The 27748-nt window shown below is 33.2% G+C and overlaps 5 protein-coding genes across 5 annotated transcripts; 3 read left to right on the forward strand and 2 right to left on the reverse strand.

The window, feature by feature from the left end:
- Nucleotides 1–4614, forward strand: LOC124434299 (NADPH--cytochrome P450 reductase-like). The gene is made up of 16 exons (XM_046984188.1): nt 1–276; nt 608–653; nt 755–883; nt 1022–1171; nt 1264–1388; nt 1589–1672; nt 1769–1882; nt 1985–2101; nt 2186–2304; nt 2507–2688; nt 2842–2991; nt 3137–3248; nt 3359–3511; nt 3593–3729; nt 3802–3893; nt 3989–4614. The coding sequence occupies exons 1-16, from the start codon at nt 116–118 to the stop codon at nt 4131–4133; spliced, it is 2016 nt and encodes a 671-aa protein (XP_046840144.1). The 5' UTR covers nt 1–115; the 3' UTR covers nt 4134–4614.
- Nucleotides 4320–12531, reverse strand: LOC124434304 (homeobox protein cut-like 2). The gene is made up of 3 exons (XM_046984192.1): nt 12409–12531; nt 5440–6101; nt 4320–5170 (listed from the first exon to the last, which is right to left on the reverse strand). The coding sequence occupies exons 2-3, from the start codon at nt 6092–6094 to the stop codon at nt 4665–4667; spliced, it is 1161 nt and encodes a 386-aa protein (XP_046840148.1). The 5' UTR covers nt 6095–6101; nt 12409–12531; the 3' UTR covers nt 4320–4664.
- Nucleotides 12532–12603: 72 nt separating this feature from the next.
- LOC124434301 lies at nt 12604–16246 on the forward strand. The gene is made up of 18 exons (XM_046984190.1): nt 12604–12741; nt 12855–12981; nt 13061–13185; nt 13258–13319; nt 13420–13509; nt 13595–13626; nt 13700–13753; nt 13975–14059; nt 14136–14215; nt 14294–14431; nt 14504–14560; nt 14622–14685; nt 14771–14832; nt 14901–15000; nt 15071–15211; nt 15416–15511; nt 15609–15778; nt 15849–16246. Exons 1-18 carry the CDS (start codon nt 12690–12692, stop codon nt 15913–15915), a joined length of 1602 nt encoding a protein of 533 aa, XP_046840146.1. The 5' UTR covers nt 12604–12689; the 3' UTR covers nt 15916–16246.
- Nucleotides 16247–18106: 1860 nt separating this feature from the next.
- Nucleotides 18107–25086, forward strand: LOC124434298 (histone-lysine N-methyltransferase SETD1B-like). The gene is made up of 14 exons (XM_046984187.1): nt 18107–18317; nt 18394–18524; nt 18598–18690; nt 18872–19142; nt 19319–19753; nt 19935–20183; nt 20358–21421; nt 21494–21878; nt 21971–22168; nt 22232–22879; nt 23077–23273; nt 23388–23501; nt 24005–24262; nt 24584–25086. Exons 1-14 carry the CDS (start codon nt 18227–18229, stop codon nt 24755–24757), a joined length of 4308 nt encoding a protein of 1435 aa, XP_046840143.1. The 5' UTR covers nt 18107–18226; the 3' UTR covers nt 24758–25086.
- LOC124435323 (dynein regulatory complex subunit 2-like) lies at nt 24996–26061 on the reverse strand. The gene is made up of 4 exons (XM_046985259.1): nt 26043–26061; nt 25540–25701; nt 25392–25464; nt 24996–25310 (listed from the first exon to the last, which is right to left on the reverse strand). Exons 1-4 carry the CDS (start codon nt 26059–26061, stop codon nt 25220–25222), a joined length of 345 nt encoding a protein of 114 aa, XP_046841215.1. The 3' UTR covers nt 24996–25219.
- Nucleotides 26062–27748: the final 1687 nt, after the last annotated feature.

Here is a 27748-nt window from a genome sequence, read left to right on the forward strand (position 1 = left end):
ATTTGAAGCAATTGTGAAAGTGCGTCGTGAAGTTTTATGCAGATATTACACTGCATGCTTAATATAAGGTTTTAATAATACGTCTATTTGAATAATTTGACTTAAAAAATTTAGAATGTCGGATGATAGTGTAAAACAATTGCAGTACACTTCAGCTTTACCTGTTGGATTTGTTGATATATTCGTATTTTCATCGTTTGTTGGTGTGTTATTTTATTGGTTTCTCTTTCGAAAGCCTAAGAAAGACGAAAAAGAAACTTCTGATACAGATACAAGGTAACTATGACAAACTCTGATTAACTTATTATATGTGATAAAGTAACTGTGAAATATCAAATATTGTCATGTTAAATGATACGTTTAGCTTTCATTTGAAACAGTATTATTTAACGTGGGTTATGTGTAATTGCATTGGTTTTTTATGAAATAATTTTTTTACTAAACATAAACAGTGGTTTTCTCTATACTGTACTGTTGTTCTATGCTTTGTACTACCTGGTACAAGAATGTGATCAGTCTCTTTAAATAATTTTAGTAAAAATATGTGTATTTCTTGCTGAAGACTGAGGTATTTCTGAATATTTTTTGTTTACTGTTGTTTTTCTAGGAATGTTGTAAAGGATTTAAGTTTTATTGAAAAAATGAAAAAGGGGGTGCGTTATATTTGTGAGGATATGAGTTATTCTCTAGAAATATTTTGTTTCCATCAATATTCATTTTATTTAAATTCATAATGAGAGTTTTCAACTTCTAGAATAAGCAAATTGCCATTTTCTTTGGTTCACAAACTGGAACAGCCGAGGAGTTTTCTAACCATTTAGCAAAAGATGCATCAAAATATGGAATGAAGGCTTCTGTTTTTGATCCAGAGGAATATGAAATGGTAATTTCAGTGATGTTTGTGGCTGATGATTTTATGTTTGTATTTAATTTGGGTGAGAATTATGATCTTTAAAATAAAATTTAAGTACCATTCAAGTTTGTTAAATTGTCATGATTATGAATTACTTAATAAAAACAGGACGATTTGTCTCGTTTGGAGGAAATCAAAAATTCATTTGTCATATTTGTTGTGGCAACCTATGGTGAAGGTGATCCTACTGACAATGCACGTGAACTTAATGAATGGCTAGAAAATGATCAAAATGGACTTGACAATTTAAAATATGTTGTAAGTTTAGTTGTTTTTGCAACAACTGCCCAACCAACATGCTTAGGTATTGAAAAAGAGAATCTCATTTTTTCCAACAACTGTTGTTTTAGGTATTTGGTTTGGGTAACAAGACATATGAGCATTATAACGTAATGGGAAAATATGTTGACAAACGACTTGAAGAGCTTGGCTCAACTAGACTTTATGATGCTGGTTTTGGTGATGATGATGAGGAGTATGTTACCTCATTGTTTACTTCATGTAATTTTTATCTACAGCACATTAATCCCAGCTATCACTTACTATCTTTTTCAATTGAATCGTTCATCCATCACTATCCATTCATTATCTTTTATTAACTTTTATATACTCTGAGTTCACAGTACTTAGTGCACACATTGCCTTTGTGCTCATTTTTTGTGCTTGATATTATAGCATTGAAAAGGATTTTGTTACATGGAAAGAGAAAATGTGGCCTGCAGTTCTTGAATATTTTGGTATTGACATGAATGCAATAACGTATGTTACTTGGCTGAAATACCAATTCATTCAATAACTAAAATAAGCTAAATATTACTGCTAATAAAGTTGTTTGCATTCTCTCTTCTGACCTAGGCTATCACAGGACAATATTCGACAATATGATTTGAATATTCACACGGATCTATCAAAAGATAAAGTTTTCTCTGGTGAAATGGGAAAAGTAAATTCTTATAACAATCAAAATCCGTAAGTAAATGAAGTATATTATTTGTTATTGTCTACCATTTAATACTGGCTTTCAGTCATTGTTTACAAATCAATTCAATAACTTTACAATCTTTTTCACAGACCATATGATCAAAAGAATCCATTTTTAGCACCAGTCGTCGTCAATCGCGAACTCCATCATGGTGGTGATAGATCATGTCTTCATATTGAGTTGGATATTTCCCATTCACACCTAAGGTTGCAATGCAAACATTTAAAAAACGTTTACAATTGTAATATTTAAACGTTCTTTACTTATGATAAATTTTTATGTTTTCAAAGATATGATGCTGGTGATCATGTGGCTGTTTATCCTATAAATGACGAAGAACTTGTGCTGAAAATTGGCGAGATTTTAAATGTTGATTTAGATGTTGTTTTCTCCCTTGTTAACAAAGATGGTATGTGCGACAATGCGTTAAGATCTTTTTGACTTAACGATTTTACTTGTACCATGTATAAAATATCCAAATTTCATAAATAGGATTGTTGTAGCGTTGATTATTTAATCTTATGCTAAACTTGACTTCATTTTGTGATTGTTCCTTGAATGATCAAATATATTTAAAAAATTATATACGTACAACATTGTTGTTACTTCAGAGGAGTCAAACAAAAAGAATCCTTTTCCTTGTCCAACTACATACCGTACAGCTTTGCTTTATTATGTTGACATTACGAGTAAAGTGAAAAGTAATCTTCTTCATGGATTGATCGAGTATGCTCAAGATTCTAAAGACAAAGAATTTCTTGAGAAAATCACAAAAAATGACGATGAAGGAAAGGTATGAGTGGCAATAATTATGTGATGTCAATGATGATTTTTTACTTTGCAGAACGAACTTTATTGAAATAACTTTATAATTTTAGTTTTCTTTTGAGAGATTATCCATCAATTCAAATGATTGATTAGAAAAATACTCCGTATACATTTATAGGATCTCTTTAAAGAATGGATTTCGGATGATCATCGTACCATTATAGATGTTCTTCAAGATTTACCTTCAGTTCGACCACCTATTGATGTTTTACTGGAGTTTTTACCACGACTTCATTGTAGATATTATTCTATTTCATCTTCATCTAAAGTTAGTTGACATCTTCATATTCTAACTTTTATTTCAGACGTTATTGTTAATCTCCCTTTTGTCGAGAAATTTGAAAAATTTTTATAAGTCCATTTGCTTTGATACCTATACGTATTAAATCCTCGCTGCACTTTGTTTTTTACAGCTCTACTCTCATTCTATACATATTACTGCTGTTGTCGTTGATTATAAAACACGACTAAATCGACGAATTAAAGGTGTTGCTACAACATGGCTTGCAGAAAAAAAACCTGACGGTATGTATTGGGTATTGTTGAAACAACTCACAGCCGGGTGAAATACTGCTGTCAAAATCTACTTATATAAATTATCACGATGATTTATTTTCTTAAGTGTATATTTTTAGTCGTGGAAATTCCTCGGGTTCCAATTTTTATACGTAAGACTTTGTTTCGTCTACCCATTAAACCGAGCACGCCAGTCATCATGATTGGGCCTGGTACGGGATTTGCACCGTTCCGAGGTTTCATTCAGGAAAGACATGTAAAGAAAAAGGAAGGTTCGTATAAGCATTCTGTATACAAATTGTGATTCCTCTCTTTCTTTTCAATTTAATAATGACTCTCGTTTGTGTTTGTAGGTAAACCACTTGGAGATACAATTTTATTCTTTGGCTGTCGTCACAAAGTTGAGGATTATATATATGAAGAAGAGATTAAAAATTATCACGCTGAGGGGACAATTTCTCATTTGTATGTTGCTTTCTCTCGAGATCAGGTTTGTCATTTAGATAAACTGAGAAAAAGGTGGAGAGATAACATGATATGCAGTTATTTTCTATTTGTTTAGCCTGAGAAACGTTACGTACAACATTTAATTGTGGAAAATAGTGAAACTGTGTGGAATGTTTTGAACAATGATGGTCATGTTTATGTTTGTGGGTATGTAAAGTAAAGATTTGTTGATTTTGATTGATCTTGTGTTCCTAGCGATTCAGTAAGGATCATTAATCATTGATTACGTATTTTTAAATCAGAGACGCCCGACACATGGCTAAAGATGTTCATGATGCTTTGGTCAATGTTGTTCATAAACATGGTGACATGAGCGAAAGTTCTGCTGAAGATTTCATCAAAAATCTACACAATAAAGGAAAATATTCAGCTGATGTTTGGAGTTAGACGAATCGCGTAAAAAGTTGATAAATAATCATTTTAAAGTCGTTAAGGAAGGATAAATATCGACTTATGAAGATGTTATGATAAATTTCAACTAACTTTACCATAGCTCTTCGTAGTAATTCTCGACGTACGCACTCTCCCACATACTATACATAGCAGTAGCGATCATTTTCATTTCCAAATTGATTATTTTCTGAAACTAGCACTTATTGTTTTATTGGTTTCTTAAAATTTCAAAAATATTTCCAACTCACGTTACGATACTCGTAGCAAAATGGTCTATGTAAATATAACAAATTGACATCTTTGATCTTCAATACAGAAATTGGTGTAGTTTTATGTAATAAATTTAATGATCAATGGAATATTATAAATCAATGGAACAATATGATTGTAAGTATATTAAATAATAAATTGAGTAAAAACGTCTTAAACTCATATGATTATGACGATATTGAAATATATCTTCTTATAAATTTTCTGTAATGTGTAAATAATATTGATCAACGTGTGTATCGAAAATACGCACATTCATTCGTACACACAAGTTTGCTTTTCAATATTATCTTCTCGTTTTAAAGGTGTTATTTCAACGAGATTAGTTGTAGGAGATTCGACATCATAACATGAATCATCAAAGTCCGCTGTGACTGTTGTTGCTGCAAACTGAAGTGGTGTTATCTTTCCTCTTTCGTTCTTTGATGTATTTAACATGCTAGGCAAATTTTCATCTTTTGTACTGCTCTCATACTGTTGCTCCATACCAATAAGTTCGCTAGATGAACTTTCCAAACGCAAACATTTCGGTGGGTTATCATCTGCTCCAGAAGATGAATCGCGTTTCATTCTCTGCTTGCGGTTGTTAACCCAGTTTCTGACGGACGAAATGGTCAGATGATTTTCACGTGCAAATTGTTCAAGTTTTTCATGATGTAATCGCGGATTTTTGGAAATAAAAGACTCTAAAGCATCTTTCTGTTCATCCGTAAATCTTGTTCGACTACATCGCAACGCTGTCATGGAAAGGTGATCCTGTCCTGAATGAAAGATTTTAAACAGTCAAAGAAAATTCTTATTAAAAACTCAAATCAAGAGGCGAATACGGTTACAAATCCTAAAGATAACAAGATATCCACTAAATGAAAAATGGAAAAGATTTTACTTTAGATTTTAAAAGCTAAACTCAATAGTTTCTTATACTAAAATATTGCCCTTTTTAAGTTTCTAAATATCATATTTAATGGGAACAATAATGAGTTGCTTTTCTGTCATAATTTTATTAATTTGACCCAATTTTTACTGTTACCTTGTTTAATCTGCAGTAACACTTCCAAATTATGTTGAAGATCACCATCTAACCATGACTTCATGCGGCGATATGGTACTTTACCATCTTCACTCATCCTCTCCCATTGTTTGGGACATCTTAACAAATCACTTGTTGTACCTTGAGAACGTTTAATGACATATTTTGAAAAGATTGTTTGACTTATCTTGTGTTTTTCTAAAACTTCTCGTACTCTTTTAGCAACAGCAACTGTATCAATTGGTGAAGTGTCAGGTGGAGCCTCGATAAAGAGAGAAGGAGGGGAACAATAAGTGTCCACCAACGATAAATCCGGCTGAAGCTTAGCTACTTCTGTTGAATCAGTTATAGCCAGAATGTTTTGCCCATTTTGATTCGGTTGTCTACATTCAAGTTGAAACAATCCGTGACTTCCTCCCAATCGTGTGAATGTATCATCACCACTAGCATACACCACGCTCTCATCAGTTAGTTGATTAAAATCATCTTCAGTCAATGGTCGGGCATAAAGAAGTTGCTTAACTTCTGGTATGTGTTTTTGAAAGTCATTAAGAAGATTGTCATAGCCAGATGTGGCTACTTCATATAACATTCCTTCATATTTGATTTTCACCATTTTGATGTTATGTAATTTAATGCAAACTGGAGATGCCATTGGTTGTCTATAACAAAATCAAATATTATTATAAAAAGTAACAACTTTCCATTAACACTGCCATTATCTTTAAATAGGCTAAATTTCGATGGCCCACGAGTGAAATATACGAACACAAACAGAAGCACACGAACACAAACAGAAGTACACGAACCAAACAGAAGTACACGACGAACACATTTTGACGTAAATAATATTAAATATATAATTTTATTTAAACTATGTTGATTAAATCTACTTCTTTCAGTAGCTATATACTTGCAGGTTACCAATATGTACGCATGCGCACCTATTCTTAGAAATATGTATTCAGTGGTATTTATAAACGCAGTGTTTTGGGAGATATACCCAAAGGCCAAGAAATGAAAAAGAAACGCGAAAATTCATGATAGCAACAATAAATAATGACTTCCTTGACCCCAAATGTGGACACTGTTTTTTCTTCCAAACCAAAACGAAATGGGAGGGAAAACCGGTGGATCCGGTAAAAAACCCTCCAATAAAAGAAACGATCAAAAATTTAGAAAAATTTCCTTGAATTTTTGTAGTTTTTAAAATGTTTCATACTTTTGCTGTTTTCAATGATCCCGATGATCTACTTTAACATGTAGCGTAGTCAGATCGTGCGTTACAGTTGTATAGAAATTTAAATCTACAGAGCGAGAAAAAAGCGGGCTGACTACCCTTTTGGCACAGCAAATATTTTGTGTCGGAACAAAAGAAACGCAAACTTTGGTAGAGAACTAATAAAAATTTTTACATATGGACGAAAAATGAAAACTAATATCAGCCATATATAAATCATATGAAAAAATTATTCAGTACGTACGACCTGACCATTCACTTGCCAATAACAATGAAAAATGAAATGACCAAAATGACGTCATGATTTGCATAAAAATAATTTTTGACGTCTACTAGACTTTATTCGATTAGAAAATTTCCATATTGCTTCATTAAGACCTTTCATTAATAGCTGGCGTTCACTCGTGTGTTTAGTAAGAAAACTTAACAATGGTGAAAATTTAGTTTCACGGAAATTTGAATTTCAATTTTCACGGTTGAATTTGAAAATGCTTTATACTGATAAAGATTATGCATAGTAAAAGCCGCAAGTCTGAATCTTTCAATAAGGACGCTTGTTTCTTAGTGCTTCTGTCGGACTTGGTCGTTCCATGTCCAGTAGTATAGGCCTACAGACATAGCTACTCTATAAAACACACGTTATAAATGTCAGTATAATGAATGAACAACAAAAACAGACTTTAAATATATTGAAAAGAACGATCGATTATTTTTTACCTGTCATCCAAGCATTGTCCTAGTCAGTCTGATCCATGCGACAGGTCGGTCTCTTCCTCTTTTTTTTCACCGCGCTTTCGCTGCCCAGTTTTTATGCGCATATTGTAGAAATTTATTGTAACAAATTTTTATCTTGGAAATTCAATGAGGCCTACTTGCAGCATTGCAATTTTTTTTATAAATGTTAAATAAATTTAGTAAAAAGTAGCGAGTGAAAGCCAGCTATTTCCTCATAGCAAGTGACATCTTTTGACTTTTTTTAAATTTCGGTTTTCTCATGATTAACACTCAAATTATAAAAATAGACCATCAGGATCCTTTTTTTAAGTATTTCATGCAGTTACTCATACAACACCTATCTACACAACTTACAAACCACAAGACACGGATCGTGTTTTTCCCCTCGCTTGTTTTCCATCTTCGTAGAATATAGTCCATTTTTATAGTCGAATCATTTCAATGTTAATGTATGTTCATACGTACATATGCAGTTATGTACCAGCATCATCTACCAATAAAGTAGCTACTGATATCATGAATCATCATTTCGATAGATTACAGTTGACAACGCACTTTTATGGTAACTTCAAGCGAAGGAAAAGGGATCACTTCAATACCCCAGTTATATCATTACTCAAAGAATGCTCAGTGCAGAGTTGATCTTCTGTGAGTATCAGCTGACCACCTTTAGTTGGGTTCATATAACAATGGGGCCCATCATCATTATATGAACAAACAACTGACATCCACAAAGAATCCAAACTACAAATGAACATTCTTGGCCATGAATCACCATGACACATGAGTAATGACAAACTAGTAAGAGTAATTGAAGTGAATGACACAGGTGGTAAAGGGACTTTCACAACTCCATTCTTGTGGGATCTACAATATAAGAAAATACGAAACACGCGTATGAGATTTCATGATGAATAACTCTGCATATGATGTTAGTTTGCGTTTTTAAATTCTTAATCAGATATATCGAGAATGAGCAAATTACAATATGTTTTCCGTTTGACTATCCAAATGGTAGAACATTCACCTACATTGCACGAATAGCTTTAGTCAGTTGAGTTTGAACGATGCAACAAGTTTCACATGATCCAAGGCTTATCATCGCGATGAAAGCATTTTACAGTGAAAGCTTTCGTATTACGAGGCCTACACTAAGACTAGTTGATTATTCCATGTATCTCATACTTCTGTACTTCTTCGGTAAAAAGAGATAATATGACTTTCTTTCTACAAAGTTAAAGTGACTAATTTTCTGTTAAAGTGAAATCCCACGACTTTAAACATGTTAACATTGACGTCATGACTAAATTTTTTTATAGTGATTGGCTCCTTAGGAGCTTTTCACTTTCACAAGGACAATAAGTAATCCTTCAATACGTTTAAATAAAAAAAAATCATTAGAATCTGTAAATATTTTAGCGTTTGAATGTCGTTATGGAAAGTAACGATGCATGATGTTGTAAGTTCGGGCCTAATTACATGAGCCCGGTAGCCATCATTCAGCCATGCGTTAATGAATTTCGGCAAAATGAAACGATTTAATACTTATCATCAGTTAAATCTTCTCAAGCAATTTCAAAATATTCTGATTTAATAACTTCTCAAAACATTTAAAATTGAAACAACCAATTTGCCATAATTTGAGAATAGCAACCGGAGTGATGTGTCCAACACCTTAATCGCCAAAATCATAATATTTGCGTTATTTAATACGTTGAATAAACTTAATTAATTTATGATTTGTGTAATATCACAGAAAAATGGTCTATAGTCATTTGCATTTTTTGTATACTAATGAATAGAGTTCTATTGTTGGCAACAATACGTTTTGTTTACATTTGATAGATATCCCATAAATTTTGGCCAGATGAATCCGCCCGCAAAGGCACTTAAGAAAAATATTATTATTAAACAAAATAAATTTTGTGTTTTTAACGTCACAGCTTCCTACTTCCCACGTGAAATTTAAAAGCTGAAGGATAACGTGAAATTTTTATATTCTTCGGCCCTCAACATGCTGGATGAAAGTTCATAAAGTTTCTGCCATAAATTGTTCAAGTACGAACAACGAATATTAAGCAATCGTGTCGAACAAATACATACAATGACATGCTTAACACCATGTATAAAGATACTATTCGCTTCAAGTTTTGCCACCTATAAACCATGAGGCGTTACGAAAGCAGATGTCGTTCATTTGAGACGAAACAAACTATACACATAGGTGACGTTTATAAAGATTTGTGATTGTGCAAAGCAAAATAAAGTTGTTGCCTTCAACTGTCATCGATAAAACGTTCCCGGAATTAAGACGCCTCATTTGATTGCAGATGTAACTTGGTAATATTCGATAATTTGGGCATAATTCAATCAACAGCAAGATACCTTTTCCGATACTTGTGAGAAAATTCGGTTGATAAGATACAACGCTGAGAGGAGAAAGCAAGTGAAGTGAGTTTGGAAACAACTGTCAACGAAACCTGCATTCGAACTTTGATACCTATCAACGCAGAGCTGCAACGATGTCAATCATAAAAAGTTTTTTTCAATGGACATACCGAAAAATTTGAACGTTGTAGAAAGAAAGGTAAATTCTGTCATTTTGCTAAGGAATTACTGAAGTATGAGTTACATGGAATAATCAACTAGTCTTGGGGTAGGCCTCATAAGATGAAAGCTTTCACTGTAAAATGCTTTGATCATGATATTAAGCCTTTGATCGTTTGAATCTTGTTGCATCGCTCAAACTGAACTGACTAAAGCTATTCTTGCAATGTAGGTGAATGTTCTACCATTTGGATCGTCAAACGGAAAACATATTGTAATTTGCTCATTCTCGATTTATCTGATTAAGAATTTAAAAACACAAACTAACGTCATATGCAGAGTTATTCATCATGAAATCTCATACGTGTGTTTCTTATTTTCTTATATTGTAGATCCCACATGGATGGAGTTGTGAAAGTCCCTTTACCACCTGTGTCATTCACTTCAATAACTCTTACTAGTTTGTCATTACTCATGTGTTATGGTGATTCATGGCCAAGAATGTTCATTTGCAGTTTGGTTTCTTTGTTGATGTCAGTTGTTTGTTCATATAATGATGATGGGCCCCATTGTTATATGAACCCACCTAAAGGTGGTCAGCTGATACTCACAGAAGATCAACTCTGCACTAAGCATTCTTTGAGTGATGATATAACTGGGGTATTGAAGTGATCCCATTTCCTTCGCTTGAAGTTACCATAAAAGTGCGTTTGGTGATTCATGGTCATTTCATTTTTCATTGTTATTGGCAAGTGAATGGTCAGGACGTACGTACTGAATAATTTTTTCATATGATTATATATGTCTGCTATTAGTTTTTGCTTTTCGTCCATATATAAAAATTTTTATTAGCACTCGGCGCTCTTTCATTTTTTGTTCTCTACCAAAGTTTGCGTTTCTTTTGTTCCGACACAAATATTTGCTGTGCCAAAAGGGTAGTCAGCCGCTTTTTTCTCGCTATGTAAATTTAAATTTCTATACGGCTGTAACGCACGATCTGACTACGCTGCATGTTAAAGTAGATCATCGGATCATTGAAAACAGCAAAAGTATGAAACATTTTAAAAACTACAAAAATTCAAGGAAATTTTTCTAAATTTTTGATCTTTTCTTTTGTTGGAGGGTTTTTTACCGGATCCAACGGTTTTCCCTCCCATTTCGTTTTGGTTTGGAAGAAAAAACAGTGTCCACATTTGGGGTCAAGGAAGTCATTATTTATTGTAGCTATCATGAATTTTCACGTTTCTTTTTTATTTCTTGGCCTTTGGGTATATCTCCCAAAACACTGCGTTTATAAATACCACTGAATACATATTTCAAAGAATGGGTGCGCATGCGTACATATTGGTAACCTGCAAGTATATAGTTACTGAATGAAGTAGATTTAATCAACATAGTTAAAATAAAATTATATATTTAATATTATTTACGTCAAAATGTGTTCGTCGTGTACTTCTGTTTGTGTTCGTGTGCTTCTGTTTGTGTTCGTGTATTTCTATTTATGTTCGTGTATTTCTATTTATGTTCGTGTATTCTATGCATGAGTCAATTCCAAGAGATACCCCCAAGGAATTTGGCATGGCATTTGATTTTCTTCGTTTTAATAGTCCAATCTCCCCGCTGCCGGGGAAAGGCAAGAAGGCAAATACACAGCCCCCGGGCAAGCTGCCAGTGGCAAATGCCCCTCTCCGGGATTAGTTAATTTTAAATTACGAAAATAGGAACACTTCCAAACTAATACATCTTTTTAATACTTTATTAAACAAGATATATGAGAGATCCTATTTAATACCAATAAACAACCTTTTTTAATTATTTAATGTCGCGATTAATAGAAATCAATAGTCGCGACTCGCGTATTCAATTGGTGTCAAATCCCCGGTGGTATTATTGCCGGAGTAAATACTCGGCTCCCGAGCATCTCTTTTACGAGCAAATTCCCGACCCCCGAGAAAGGTCTCCAGGGCAAATGCCCAGGGGTATCCCGGGGGGATGGTAACTCTTGGAAATGACTCATGCATCACTTGTGGGCCACCGTGTAAATAACTTTGCAGTAAAGTCACACTACTGCGCCGTCTTGCCCACCTGAAGTCGTAAATCATAAGTGATTTTACCACAGTAGTGGATTTTACAGGCTGAACTGGTCAGATTTTTTGTGCAATTCAGTTCTGTTGAAATGTTGAAGACAAATCTAGTTGTTCAATTTTTTATATCGACTAAAATATTCAAACAAACTTAAATGTAAATGGCTTCGAACGCGTACATATTTATTTATATAAAGATCACAGATGTGCAATAAAATATAGAATAAAGAAAAACGTTTTTCCTATATTTTGTCTGAAGCTCAAGTGAAGGCAGTAGCGCTGCCACTGTGCAATTATCGATGAATTTCGTCTTGATATTTATGATTTTAATGATAATCTTCGATCATATTGGACGAGACATACCTTTTATTGGACTGTGCTTTTATTAAGTAGAAATTAACTTCGCTTTCAACAGCATAATATCTGACAGATTTCTTTCGAAAATCGATGTATTAATCATCGCAAACAGATTTTAGGCTGGCCATGTGATCTTGTATCTATTGATTACATCATCAATGATTTATGCTGGCTTGCTGGCCACGTGCTTAACACATGTAAATTAATAAATATTGACTAGATTTGAGTCAATACTAAATAATTAGGAATGTTGTATTGTTTTATCAATAAATAGAGAATCATCTATAATGTCAAAGCAAAGGAAATTTTTCAAGCTTCTTGCTGAAGAAATCAATAATGGTGAGTTGCTGAAATATTCAATATCATGTAAAGTGTTAATTCATTTCAACGTTCGTAGAATCGTAGATATATATAAAATACATATAACTTTTCCAACTTTCCTTATCTTGTAGAATTGGAAGTGTTTACTTTAGAGAGCTTGAAGTGTCATTTGAATGAAGCAATTTCTGTTTTACCAGGCATACAAATGAAAGAATCTCTATTACAACCTAGTGATGAAAATATTTATTATTTGTGGAAGTAATAGATTTATTTTGTTCAGTATTTCTCCATTTTGGTCTTGTTTATCATTAACTCACTTTTCATTAAAAAACTATAGTCTTCTCAAACCTGAAAGAAAATGCTCCACTGGGATTGATTTTGTTTTCTTTAATGAAACTGAAGAAGAAAGATCAGTGAACAAGATCTTAAGACTTCAATCATTTGAAGAAAAAAAATCTTACTGTTAGTTCAAATCCTTTTATTGATAATTTTAATGGATTTTGTTGATCATCAATATTATGATACATTCCATAGTGCATCAAATGGCTTTGGCTTGCCCTTCTGGAAAAGTGTTTAAATCCCTATTTCAAGTTTTGGTAAATACTGCCCATTTATTTATTAAAGTCTTATAAAATAGCAAACAAGCTTTTTAAAGTTTTTCATGTTCTAAAAATAATAATTTTACTTTTTCTTCAGAATGAAGAAGCCAATTCAAATGAAGTAAATGTGTTATATACTGCTATGAAACTCTTTGGCTCTTTAAATATTGGCTCTCTTGATTTAAAGGTGATTTTCAAATTTGATTTGCAATTTAAACATATTCATCACAATTGATTAAAAGTGTGAGAATAATTTCTGGTTTTTATTTAAGGTTTTCAGTGAAATAATAGGGATTTTTCTGAGGTGATGCAATTGTGCTACTTTTTGCATTTAATAGTTTTATTCTTTTAAAAAGTTTTCCTAAAAATTTGTTTAGTGAAATGGACATCATCTATAGTACATACAAGAAAAATAACGCTACAAATGAATGGTAATTAGCTTATTTATTAATTTGTTTTCATTTGCAGAGAGTTCTTATCAAGGTACTTCATTCATACATCACAAAGTCTGTTACTGCATATTTTTTATGTTTTAACACTGTTTTTTACTTTTATAAATAGATTTTGTCTTTGTTGTCTTAAACAAGGTTTTAACTAACAAATAAAATCTTGTCTTGATCAAATTACTCAATAATTAAGTGCAATTTAATAGTTGGTCTAGATTTAAAGATGTTATTCAACATTTTTTACTACATTGTCATGTAAAACAAAAAGTGCACAAAGATGTCTTCCATGAGGTAAATACTTCTATTGACAGCTAATCTATTTTTCCTATTTGAATTGAAATAATATAATACTTTTATGTATGAAAAGGTTGATTTAAAGTCATATTATGATTCTCTGGCCTCAGTCACAGCTTTGTATGTTGATGTTTTACTGATTGTTGATGGAAAGTATGAGATATTTTTATTATTGTACGTTTTTATCAATAAATGCTTTTTACATCTGTTTTTACAATTATAATTTTGTAGAAATCCACAAATAAATGACATTATTTCTAATATGACTGTATCATTGTTGGGCGAATCCCTCAGTCATATTTTGGACGTATTCAATCAAACATTTACTTTGGATAGGTCAACAATGCAAAACATTTTTCCTGTTTTGAGGTAAAGCATTAGTTGAGGATATTGATATGTACAGAAATAAGTTGTACTCTCGTTATTTATTGTTAAATCTAGAAAGATGTTAAATATGACGCTGGATTTTGTACGGAACAATATAAACAACTATATCAAGTAAGTTTAAACTGTTATAAATGTAGAGTTTATTTGTTAAAACATGCTTTCTGTATTCTAGATTTGTTTGTCTTGCTTGGAAAATTTCTCATGTTCACCATAAAGGATTGTATCTTATTGATGATGTATGTAAAATAGATATGTACTATTAGTAATTTTTCACTTAGTTTGAGTGTTCAATTCTAGGTTATAATAAGTATTTGCTTTTAGATTTTGTCGTCTCTACTACCACCTGAAGACTTTCTTTCATATTTATCTAGTGTCAACATAAAGTAAGGACATAATTTATTGGTTGTAAAAAAATTGGAGTATATTGCATATACTTTCTTTTTTATTTGAGCTTGGTTCAAGACTTAAGGATATCTGGCTTGTCCGGATCAAAAATCACAAAGAAAATATTAGAATGTGAAAGTGAAGAAAGAATTGAGAACCTTTTGGATGTACTGATGTGTTTAATTGCCAGAAGTATTTTTAATATTGTTCATTTTAACTTTAATTATAATCCATTAGATAGTTACGTATCAAGATGAACACATAATTGACACTTCAACAAAGAAAAGAAAATCTGATCATGGAAATGACAATGAAACAAAAGATCATTTGTATTTTGTTGATGCTAAAGGTGACACTGGTATCGTGGAAGAATGTCAGGTATCAAGAAACTTCTATTAACGACATGTGTAGTAACGTATATATATTTTGTTCATATGTATCGTTGTTGTCGTCGTCTTGTGTTCTGTCTACCGACAAGTTCTTCGTCATGATCATCTTCTCCTTATATCTCTGTTCCCTTTTATACATGTCGTTATACCTGACCTCTTTCGAGTCATTGGCACGTCTTTTGCAATAATTTAGGAACAAGACTTTACGGGCAGTAAAAGTGATAAAATATTGCAAATCCAAATCAACTCATTGGTTAAATCAGGCGAAGAAAATTTGTCAGACTGCGAGGTATCATGATTTGGTGCAATATTCCCACACGTTTTCAAGATTTTTTTCATGAGTCATTCCAAGAAACTTCGGGAATTTTTAAACTCGTTTACTTTAGGAAATTGATGAATTGCTTCACGTAGACGAGGAAGATAACACTACCTTAGATTGTAGTATTACTACTGAGAAGAAAAGTAGTAATTATGAAAGTGAGATGGTGCTTAGGTCTGATGAGAAAAGAAATCTTGGATTCAGAGAAGTAAAAAGCAAGAAACGGAAAAGCAATGTGTATGTTAACTTTGTCGTGTGTTCTTGACAGCAGTAATTTTGCAACCAATAATTTTCGCGATGTTTTTAGATGGACTTCCAAGGCAACAGAAAATGGCGAAAACAACAAGAGGAAAAAATCAAAAAGAAATGCATAAAGTGTTTGTTGATAGCACATTTCTTGACTAACGCAGTGACGTCGCCAGCTTTATGAATGAGGGGGGTTTTATTCATATATGCATGTTTTGGTATATTAAGTTCTTTGAAATCTTTTGTTTCTTAGGTGTTAAAACATGAATATATAAATATTGTCCCCTTCACTTATCTAGCTGGGACGTCACTGTCAATAACGTGTAAGAAATCTATTGAATATTATGTAAATTTTCCAAATGATCCCAGTGAAGTTATTATATGCATTTTTTGTCGATGAAATGAGGAATGAATTAATGTACAACAAAATTACAAAGAATTTGAGTTGTTTATCACTATTGCACACCATTCTTGTTTTATCAGTAAACATAAAAAGTGTTGTAAGTTTAATGTGTAAAAGTTGGATTTAAAGTTGTTTTTCAACATGTAAAACATGGCATTTTCAGCGCTGAAGTAAATCAAAGTAATGCATGTTCTACGTACTCTAAGATGCAATAAACTTCTATGGAATATTCTTATGAAACGTCATCGACAGTCATATATAGACATACTCTTGAATGTATTGTCATACTCTATCATCTGCTATCCTACTTCTTTATCTACTGTCATACTCCATCATCTGCTATCCTACTCTTTATCTACTGTCATACTCCATCATCTGCTATCCTAATCCTTTATCTACTGTCATACTCCATCATCTGCTATTCTTCTTTATCTACTGTCATACTCCATCATCTGCTATCCTCTTTATTACTGTCATACTCCATCATCTGCATTTATCTATCATCTCCATCATCTATCCTTTATCTACTGTCATACTCCATCATATCTATTTCTTTATCCATCTGTCTCACATTGTACTCCATTATCTATCATCCATTATTTATATCCTCTATCTCCTATCTCTATCCATTATCTATCCACATCTTTATCTACTGTCATACTCCATCATCTGCTATCCTACCCATTTATCTATTGTCATACTCCATCATCTGCTATCCTACTCCTTTATCTACTGTCATACTCCATCATCTGCTATCCTACTTCTTTATCTACTGTCATACTCCATCATCTGCTATCCTACCCATTTATCTACTGTCATACTGCATCATCTGCTATCCTACTTCTTTATCTACTGTCATACTCCATCATCTGCTATCCTACCCATTTATCTACTGTCATACTCCATCATCTGCTATCCTACTTCTTTATCTACTGTCATACTCCATAATCTGCTATCATACTCATTTATATGTTTGTAAATGTAGATCGTGCAGATTGGTATAGTCCTGAGAAGGACTGTTTTCGTTGTTGTTGAACGACGTTTCGACAACCTTAGCGGTCATCTTCAGAGTTGTTTTTTTGACGATACTCCCGGGTTCAAACCATTTACTTTATACTCATTTATCTACTGTCATACTGCATCATCTGCTATCCTATTTCTTTATCTACTGTAATACTTCGTCATCTACTGTCATACATAGTCATGTAGAGTACTGTCATACATACAATCATCTACTGTCATTTATAGTCGTCTGTTTGTTTGTAGATGTAGATCGTGCAGGTTAATAAAGTCTGAGAAAGACTGTTGGTGTAAACTGACGTTTCGACAACCTTAGCGGTAGTCATTATTAAGAGTAAAGTGAAGACTAGTCATCTTCAAAGTTTCTATAGCGTATAAGCATATAATCTGTTCTTATCAGGGATGCGCCACGAAATATTTACGGAGTGTGATGTATATTTACTAAATTTACCGCGTAAGCCAAAACACTGAGCTAAAATATATAAATGCTTGAAAAAACTTTATTTTGGGGGAAAATGAGGGCGGGGGCAAAATCTACTAAATCCAATTCTTCATCTAAATCAAGACAAATGCCATCAATCTTTTAGGGATTTCATTTCCAATGTAGATTTGAAGCAAATTGACTAGTACACGATATACAACCTTAATAAAAAACTTGACCATTATTTTGGCCTTTGCCTAGTACAATACCATTAAGGATTTTGTATATTTGTAGGACACGGAATTATTTGTCAATCTTGGAACTTAAGAGTGGTCGATGGGGGGGAGATTTTACCTCGACATTATCCGGTTCCAGATCCGTCCTTACCAATTTTAGTCCAGCTCCCAGCGGATCAATATGGCGTGAAAAGCTTACTACTACGCATGCGTGAGTAATTCTCTGAAAAACCAAAACAAGATGGCCGACAGTTAGTGCTTGAAAGCAGATTTGTGCAAATATTTACCTTGTTATTTGACTGATAATGCTTATACTATGGCTATGATGTTAAGATTTCAGCAAAATTTTTAATGAAGTTATGTCTCAAGGCTCGAGCTCTTATTCAAGACATCACAATCACCTCATTAATGTCAGCAATAAAAACACCTTTGGAGTTGGAGCTAGCTCAAGTTTGTGTTGTTTTGGAGGCATGTTTTTGTGCGATAATTGCTAAAATTCCATATTAATATATATTTATTCTTTCAGTTCATAATGGGCAGCCTTCATCAAGACAACTGGACGGGGAAAGAAAGAGAAATTATAAACTCATTATTGATCCAGTGTTAAAGGGCAGAGGTTTTCAGAAAATATATCGGTTTGATGGGGAATTTGAAGGAGTATGTTATCGACTGAAATGGAAAGCAAAGACATATCTCGTCATCTTCACAAATTTATTTTGTTTTTGTGTAGCAAGCTGCAGTCATTCCTAAAGATCCGCGTTCAAGACGTACACGTTTATGGTCAACTAGAACAAAAGCTGATTTGCCCGTTCCAAAGTTTAAGGTTTAATACTGCGGAAAAAAGATTTTCATAACGAAAAACAATCGTCTAAATGCTATTTCATTCATGAAGATTTTCTAGCAACTTTGGTGCACTTTTGTCCAATGAAACACTCGTATTTTATAAGCACATAGTAAAAAAACACTGGTTCATTGAACGCGTCTTCCAACATCTTTTTATTTAGATTGATAAATATTACGTTGGAATTCCACCACAGCGTGATGTTATCCTTAATGGGCTCAATGATAATGTTGACAAGAAATTTTTGCAAGAAATGTGTGACAAATTTGGCAATATTGAAGGAATTAAGATATTTTGTGACCCCATTACAAAACGTCATTTGGGGAAGGCCCGAGTTGGATTTTCTACATCGGCAAGCGCTAAACTTGCTGTTGCTAAATTGGATGGAACTTCCATTATGGGTTGTATTGTTCAAGCTGAGTTTGAACATAAAGGTAATGAATTTTTGAAAAATATCATGTTGTTTTTGTATACGATATATGAACAATGTATTGCAAATGTTAATACATCTTACACTAAGTAATCAATAGTATCACGTTTGTGTTACCTGAGTTTCCCTTCCCCCATATCATGGTAATAATGTGATTGAGGTGTTTTTCAATTTTTGTAGTGGAAATGAAATATTCACAGAAGCCTCACTTTGTTGTTGATCCAGCTCATAAAACACCACCATCAATTGAGCGCATTGTGGGTCGTCCAATATTACCAACCCCACCTCCATCTATTTCATCACCTGCAAACAGCACTCCCTCAACTCCAGGCTCCATGGGACTATCTGATCCACGAAAACGTAATTGCACAAATATTGTAATTGGAGAAAAACTTCCTTCTAAGTCACCATCATGGCCAATGTCTATCACTCAACAAAATAAAACTCCCATGTTTGAACCTGTCTCACCCCCTTCTGATAAGATACAACTTCCTCCTCCACCACCCCCTGATTGTCCTCCACCTATGCATGAAAAATGTCGTACACCTTCTCCAGTGCACAATTCTTCTAAATTGGATCGATATCAAAACAAAGATTATAAATTATCCAGCAAAGGTTAGTAAAATAGCAATTGCTTTTACCCCAAGATCAAAAAAATACCAGAAAATTTTCACAAAGATAGGATTGTAACTTTTTCAAGAGGAATAAAAAGAACGGTGATGTTTTTTAATGAAAATGAAATTTGTTATCTTTTAAGATGTTTTTGGAACATTAAAAAATTGCATGTCTTTATCAGCTTCTAGAGACGTATATAGGAGTAATCGCCGTGAGGAGGATTATGATTGTCGAAAACGAGAATATGGAGGCTTTAGAAGATTATCTGAAGAAAGAGGAAGAGACTCTCGTTATTACAAAGATCATTATACAAGAGAGAGCTTTGATAGAAGAGAGTCTTGGCGATCTAGTTATAATGATTGTGATAGTCGTAAAAGTCGTGATCCTGATGACAGCTATGGCAATGAAAAAAGTTTCAAAAGCACTAAAGGTATGGATAACATTAAAAAATATACATAGTTATGTATGACTACTGAAAATGTGCCTTTGTGACAATTACCAAAGTATAATGATGATTCTTGCACTTTGTGATAGAGCGTATTGTGACATGGATAAATTTAGGTGTTCTATGTACATGTATTTATTTTATCTATGTTTATTGAAGAAGTATCAAGGAATCGAGTGAACCAAAATTGTCGAGAAATTGACAGCAGATCAAGGTCACCGAGACCACGCTCCGATTCCTACGAGAAGGAAAAAAGATCCATGACACCAGATATGAAAAATGAAGATAGTTTGTCAAAGAAAGACAGACTAAACAAGATAGAAAGTACTAAACTAAACAATGGAAAAAACATAGTATTATCTAGCCATGATAATATGTTCATACAGCCACCACCTTTACCACCTGATGTTTTCTCAGATCTTGTTGTACATATGAACACAAGTTTTGAAAATAGAGAAAAATTTGTACCTGAAGTTGAGGATATTTCTCCTGTATCATCACCAACACAGCCTGAAGACATTGCTATCACTGATCAATGTTATCCTTCCATGCTTCCCTCTTATCCAACAGACAACTCACCATGTCCACCATTACCCAATCAAGTTGAAGTTAAAGATGAACAGGCTGATGTTTCTATGGATAAAAAGATACAAAGTTTATCAACAGAGGATAATGATGATGCCATGTCTCTTTCATCAATCAGTTCAAATGAAGAAACACTTGAAATAAATAAACCTGTGCCCCCTGTTCCACCTCCACTACCCAATTTTACTCCTGCCTACCCTCCAGCACCTCCAATTATACCTCCTCCTTTCATGCCTCCTTATAATCCTACTATACCCCCACCACCCACATATTCTGCCGTACCTGTTGTTGCCCATCGTTTGCCCGTACCACCTCTATCAATAGCAACTATTCCCCCTCCTCATCCCTTAGTACCACCTGCATTTCATCCTACATATCCTCCACAATTTGTGTCGACCTTGAACGGAGTGCCCACTCCATCAACTTACCCTACGTTCCCTTCGGGACCCCTACCCTCTCCCCAGGAACAGCGTATGCCTCATAGGAAGAACTGGAAAACTCGCATTTCAGAAGAAGTGTTGAAAAGGATCGCAGAAGAACTCGCTTTAATTTTGAAAAAAGATGTTCTCAAAAGACTTGTGGAAAATTCTGCTTTTAAGGCCTTAGATGGTTGGTGGGATAATGTTCAGAAAGCAAAGGTTAGGTAACCTGTCCCTGTCTACTTTTGTGTAAATATTGTTATAAACAATCTTTGTTTTCTCTAATTTAAGGATATTTCTCAGTCAGAAACTGTATTGAATTTGACGAATTCCTCCACAACTGTTTCTTCACATACAGTTGATATGACATCAAATATTACATCACCATTATCGACGACCATCAATCAAGGTGGAATTCTTGGTTTAGGACTGCGCGCTTCTCTTCCCAAGATGCCATCATTCAGAAAACGCCGCCCACAACGCACAACACATCGAAGTCCCGATCGCGATCAAAAACGAACGGCTACCGACAGTGACTCGGATATAACTGTAAAACGTAACAGTGAATTAAAAAGGCTTCGTTTAGACATTGGTGATGATTTAAGTGTTGGGTCACCATGTCAATTTGATGATGACAATATGGAAGCACCACCTGCGACCAGTGTCCGAAATGAAGGTAGTTCAAGTCACGACGTTTAATGAATTATGAGTAAAAAGTTTACAATTTAATTACTATTGTTTTTTTTTAAAAATATCTTTTACGTGTAGAAAAGCGTGGAAGACTGGGTTCCAGTCTCTACAGGAACATATACTCCAGTATGAGTGAATCAGAAAGCTCACAATCTGAGGAAAGTGACTCTGAAGAGACTGGTGAAGATGATAGTGAATGGGAGAGGACAAGTAGGACATCACGGAGAACATCCGAATCTGAAGACCAGTCAAAATCAACGCAAAAAGAAATTGCAGGTAAGAATATTTTTGTTGTCATATTTGTACCTGTATATCAATTTTTACCTTTATCCTTTTCAGCACCCAAAATACCTCACACGCCACCTGATACTCCTCCAAGAACACCTGTTAAGTCCCCTGTACAGGTTACAATGCCTTCAAATGCATCAATTACTCCAACTGCTAGTCCCATTGATATTACTACCGTTGATGATGGAACTGAGAAAATAACCGTGGATAATGATATTTTACCGTACAGTAGATGTACGTTAACAACAGAGACCACAGGTATAACGACTATTGACAATGTTTCATCGACTTGTGATTCAGAGCCTTCTGTCATAAAGAAAGAATTTGAAAATATGAACAATGAGGAAAGTAATCTTAGCGAGGCTTCAAGTATAATTCAATCACATAAACACATGCCTCAGAAAGTTATGTCTACTTCGGATGATTCAGCCTTCGAAGATAAAAAACCAGTTGTAATCACAGAGAATGAATTACAGAGAGGCAATGAAGAAACAACAGCAAAACCTACACATACACCAGTAGTTGAACACCCACTTCAGTTTGATCTTCGACCATATTGGGAGGACGATAGACTTGTTTACGACTTTCTTCTCTCTGGGTTGGATCATGAGGATGCAAGTTACCTCAAGATTGGTTTTGAAAGTCTCTCTCAAGTTGATTCAGATTCTGTTATTCATGCATACTGGTCTTTCCATACTAGTATCCTTTTTGTAAAAAATCTTTAAAGTTCACTATTTCATCAATTGCAGCACAAAGTATCATCATCTTTCATTGAATTTGAATCAAAATATCCATATTTTATTCATTATTTGAATGATAAATTAGGAATAAACTCTTTTTACGCCCGAGGAATATAATACTCACTGCCTTAAAAAATGACCCTTAATAAAAATTAGCTACTTCAACTGGTGTTGTTAACAAAGGAAAAAGGTTCAAACAAGAGGCTAGTGGCATTCGTGTTCACGAATCTGGCTGTGCAAGATGTGAAGGTTTTTATAAAATTGGTATGAAAGAGAAAGCAAAATATTTGGAAGCTGCCAGACGACAAGTAGACATGTCTGAGGCCGTTACAAACAAGAAAATTATTGAAAAGGTAGAAAATACTTGTAGAAAGTGTTGATTTTCTAGGTAGAGACAATAGTGCTAAGAGGGGATTGAGGTGGATATCCCAGTACACTTTCAATGTGTTCTTATTTTTATTTACCAGGAAGCAAATAAGGCAAAGCAACAATCACGTGAGAATAGAGCTCTTCAACGCAGACTTGCAGCGTCGTTTCAACTGGAAGATTTTGGTGATATTCTTAAATTCAACCAACTCAAGGTTTGTGGTTATTTCAATCCTCTCTTCAACTCAAAGTTTGCAGTGTTTCACCCCCATTCAATTAAAAGTTTGCAGATACATCCCCCCCCCATCCAACTCAATTTTGCAGTTACTTTACCCTCCGTCTAACTCCAGTTACTCCATCTAACTCAAGTTTGCAGTTATTTCACATCCAACTCAATTTTGTTTACTCCGTCTAACTCAATTTTGCAGTTACTTATCCGTCTAACTCTTTAGTTACTTCAGTCTAACTTTGCAGTTACTTCATCCAACTCAATTTTGCAGTTACTTCAATCTAACTCAAGTTTGCAGTTACTTCACCCCATCCAACTCAATTTTGCAGTTACTTCACCCTCCGTTTAACTCAATTTTGCAGTTACTTCACCCTCCGTCTAACTCAAGTTTGCAGTTATTTCACACATACCCTATACTCTCAATTATTTATCTATACTTGATTTATTTAGAAACATCTTTTCATTAACGATGCTTTATTTTTAACCAAGGTTCGCAAGAAAAAATTGACTTTCTCCAAATCTTGTATCCATGATTGGGGTCTGTTTGCACTCGAACCTATTGCTCGTGATGAGATGGTAATTGAGTATGTTGGTGAGGTCATACGACAGGCGATTGCCGACGATCGAGAGAAACGTTACGAGCGTCTTGGCATAGGAAGTAGTTATCTTTTTAGAGTGGATTCTGACACAATTATTGATGCAACAAAATATGGAAACTTAGCAAGATTTATTAATCATTGCTGTGAGGTAAACTAAAGAAATAATGATAATAATTAATCAAAACATAATACTAGCATTGTCGGTATTATTTAATCTTTTTTAATCCAAACGAAACGTTAATGATCCATTTTAACTTTTAAATTTCTTACATAATTTCTTTATCTTCAAGGCACCTCATTTAAAATGATTAATTATAATCAGTTGTCCGCATAATTTCACGAGCTTTATCAATTTTTATTTCGATTCACACAAATTTGTATGTTTTTAATTTTGAACATCCTGTGGTCTCACTTGATGATTAAGTCAAGTCCTTTCTGCTGTTTGATAATTTTATCGCTATTTTTACAGCCTAACTGCTATGCGAAAGTTGTGACCTTTGAATCGGAGAAGAAAATCGTCATATATTCAAAGCGCGATATCGGTGTAAACGAAGAAATCACTTATGATTATAAATTTCCGATTGAAGACGAGAAAATTCCATGTCTTTGTGGAGCTGCGCAGTGTCGAGGAACTTTAAATTAAGGTATTTATTCCAAGTTTGAAGTAGCTACTTACATTTAATACTCGAAAGCATTGAAAATTCCATGTCTTTGTGGAGCTGCGCAGTGTCGAGGAACTTTAAATTAAGGTATTTATTGCAAGATTGAAGTAGCTACGTACATTTAATACTTGGAAGCATTTGTACTTCATTGGATGGCATTTGAAGGCAATTGCAGAGAATAAGATTGTTGACGCTACTGACATTTCGAGTTAAACAGTATTTCAAGAACTACTTCATATTTTTCTGTCTATAAATCAAACGCAATGTTATGTATATACAATTTTCACCTACAAAATATTTACGTTTTCTATTTTCATCGTTTTCTTTGATATTGTTCGTTCAAAGCAAATATTTTCTCAAAACAAATGTTTCTGTTATTAACAAATAAACACATACCAAGTATATATTACAGCACTAAAATGAACAAAATTACAGGAATTTCATCAAATAGTATTTTTAATGACGTGAGCTGCTTCGACGACTGTTACAGGAACTGATCTCTTTATTCTACCTTCGTTTACTGGAACCATAAACCTATAAATTAATAAATTAACATGAGGATGTGATGAAAAACGTAAATTTTTTAATAATCACAAAAGTTAGCTAGCTACTTACTTTTCATTTGTCTTATTATTCACGACAAATAACGGATTATCCTGAGTTAGGATTTCGTCATTGACAGAAATACCTAAAAAATAATTTCTTCAATGAGTATTGTGGTCTCAAGGACTTCATGAAAAGTTTTAAACATCTCTTGATGTACCGTTTAGGTATTGTTTGAGGACTGCACGAAGTTGCGTATTTTCATTGAGTAAATCTTGTTTTTCCTTTTCTAACGCTAATTTATCAAGATTGACTTTATTATATCGTTTCCAAAAGTTCTCCAATGATGTATATTCGTTAAGAATTACAAAATTTTTTGTATCTTAACAAGATATCAAATAAGTTAGTTATGAGAATCTACAAAAAACTACATTACAGGAATTTCAAAAATTAAACTTTTTAAAACTTTAACCACACAAATTCTCCTTGTTTCAACTTCAAAACATTGAAATTCTGAAGAAAAGAAAATGTTTCTTGTCTCATTAAACAAAGATGAAACTTTAGTTTAAACTTTTATTTTTCTCTTTTTAGTTATACATTGCAAAGAAGGAAAACTTTTCCTTAGTTTACTGAAATTTCAAGCAAAACGAAACATCTCGTCTTTTTTTTTTATAAGACGTTTCTGTTCTAGATAAATCAGCTTTTCTTCTTGTCATATATTACTTTCTTGCAAATTTTGCATTTTGACAAAGATTTTACAAAAGAAATTATCAAAGATTTAGAGCATAACCTGTTTTGTAAACTTTATTCGATTTCACTTACTCAAATCACCAGTTTCACCATTGAGTTCTATAATAATGACCTATCTCAAGCTTCTTCTATGTTGTAAAAACATGGATTTCGTCCGTTTGAGATTTGAAATTCGCTTTTAAAATTTCACAATTTCCACTCCTGAAAGAGTGAGGAAAATGTATGTGTATTTGTTCAAAATTTTGTGAAAATCAGGTAAAACCTTAAATTCATAACAGCGAGTCAACTGTGGTTGTCAGTTATCTGCACTACGAGGATGCATTTATAACTTGACGAAAGACCTATATATTACATGTATGAATGCAGATTGCGTGTTTTCTTCATCAAACTTGTGATCATTAAACTCTTTAGCAAAAAGTATATCATAGTTCATCTCCACTTCACTCAGCTTATTTGTTATCATTGTTGTCTTTTCATGCAATCAATTTCTTTTGCAATTGTTTTTTACTTGTTTTTTCAAGTAATATTAAATCTCTGCATTTTACGGATTTTCTGTAATTGAGTTTCATATGAAATTTCAAAGACTCAAGTCTGCATAGGTTTGTAAATAAAACAAAAATAGTAGAAATTACTTTAAGTAACCTTTTTGACAGTTCAAAAGCAACTGAATACTTGTAGTTGTGCATTTTGATTTTGTTGTATTGAATATGAATTGGGCAAAATGCAAATAATCATCAAAACACTTATGCTTCCAATGGTGTTTATAATTCATTTGTAGTTTTAATACTTCTACCTTTTTTTCACTTTGTTTTGTTTTCCTAATTTGAATATAATGCAAAATTTGAATGATTAACACAGTCTTCACCTCAATAATAAATTTCATGTTGGTAGTGCATTTTGTTCTCTGAGTATCATCTTGTTTTGACAAGAATGATGAAGTGCTAGATATGTCATGCATTGAATTACATTCTTATTGTACTTTTATGAAAGCTTCTTTTAGAAATTAGAAAGTTATTGATTATATTTCTATATCATCAATCTCATCAAAAATTTGTTGAAAAGCTTTGAAAAGTGAAAACTTTTCTTTAAACAGCAAAATGCTGATAAATCTCTTCTGAATAGGTAAATAAGCTCAAATTTTTCTTGAAGAAATATAAAAATATATAAGAAATATACAGTACAACTTTAAAGGTTTCATCACTGAATCTTTAATGCTTCAGTATAGTGCATTTATTAGTAACATTCAAACAAACTCTAAAATATTTTGACAAAGATATGACATGATTTAAACATTAAGTTACATAAAACCCAATGGCTTATACAGTTTGAAGCTTCACATCTGCATCAGTCATCATCAATCTCAGTACAAATGTTTACATAGACACAAACTTATGGCCTTCCATTTTACATGTTTGTGAATTGACATTTCATTAAGCATCAAACACACACAACCTTCTTGCCATCTTTCTTTTGGATCACTTCAAAGCATTCAATTAGTGAATTTGTCTATCCATTTGACAAAAAAACATCTTCCAGTCATTTTAATCTTTGCATGTTGTCAGCAAATAGAATATAACAAGCTCTGCTCCAAATCATTACCAATTGATCATTTCTTTTGACCAGATCATTTTTGATACAGAGCAAAATTTGCAGTGTCTTTTTTTTTAAACTTTGAAATA

This window comes from Xenia sp. Carnegie-2017, unplaced genomic scaffold (genome assembly GCF_021976095.1).
Source record: "Xenia sp. Carnegie-2017 unplaced genomic scaffold, XeniaSp_v1 HiC_scaffold_14, whole genome shotgun sequence".
NCBI lineage: Eukaryota > Metazoa > Cnidaria > Anthozoa > Malacalcyonacea > Xeniidae > Xenia > Xenia sp. Carnegie-2017.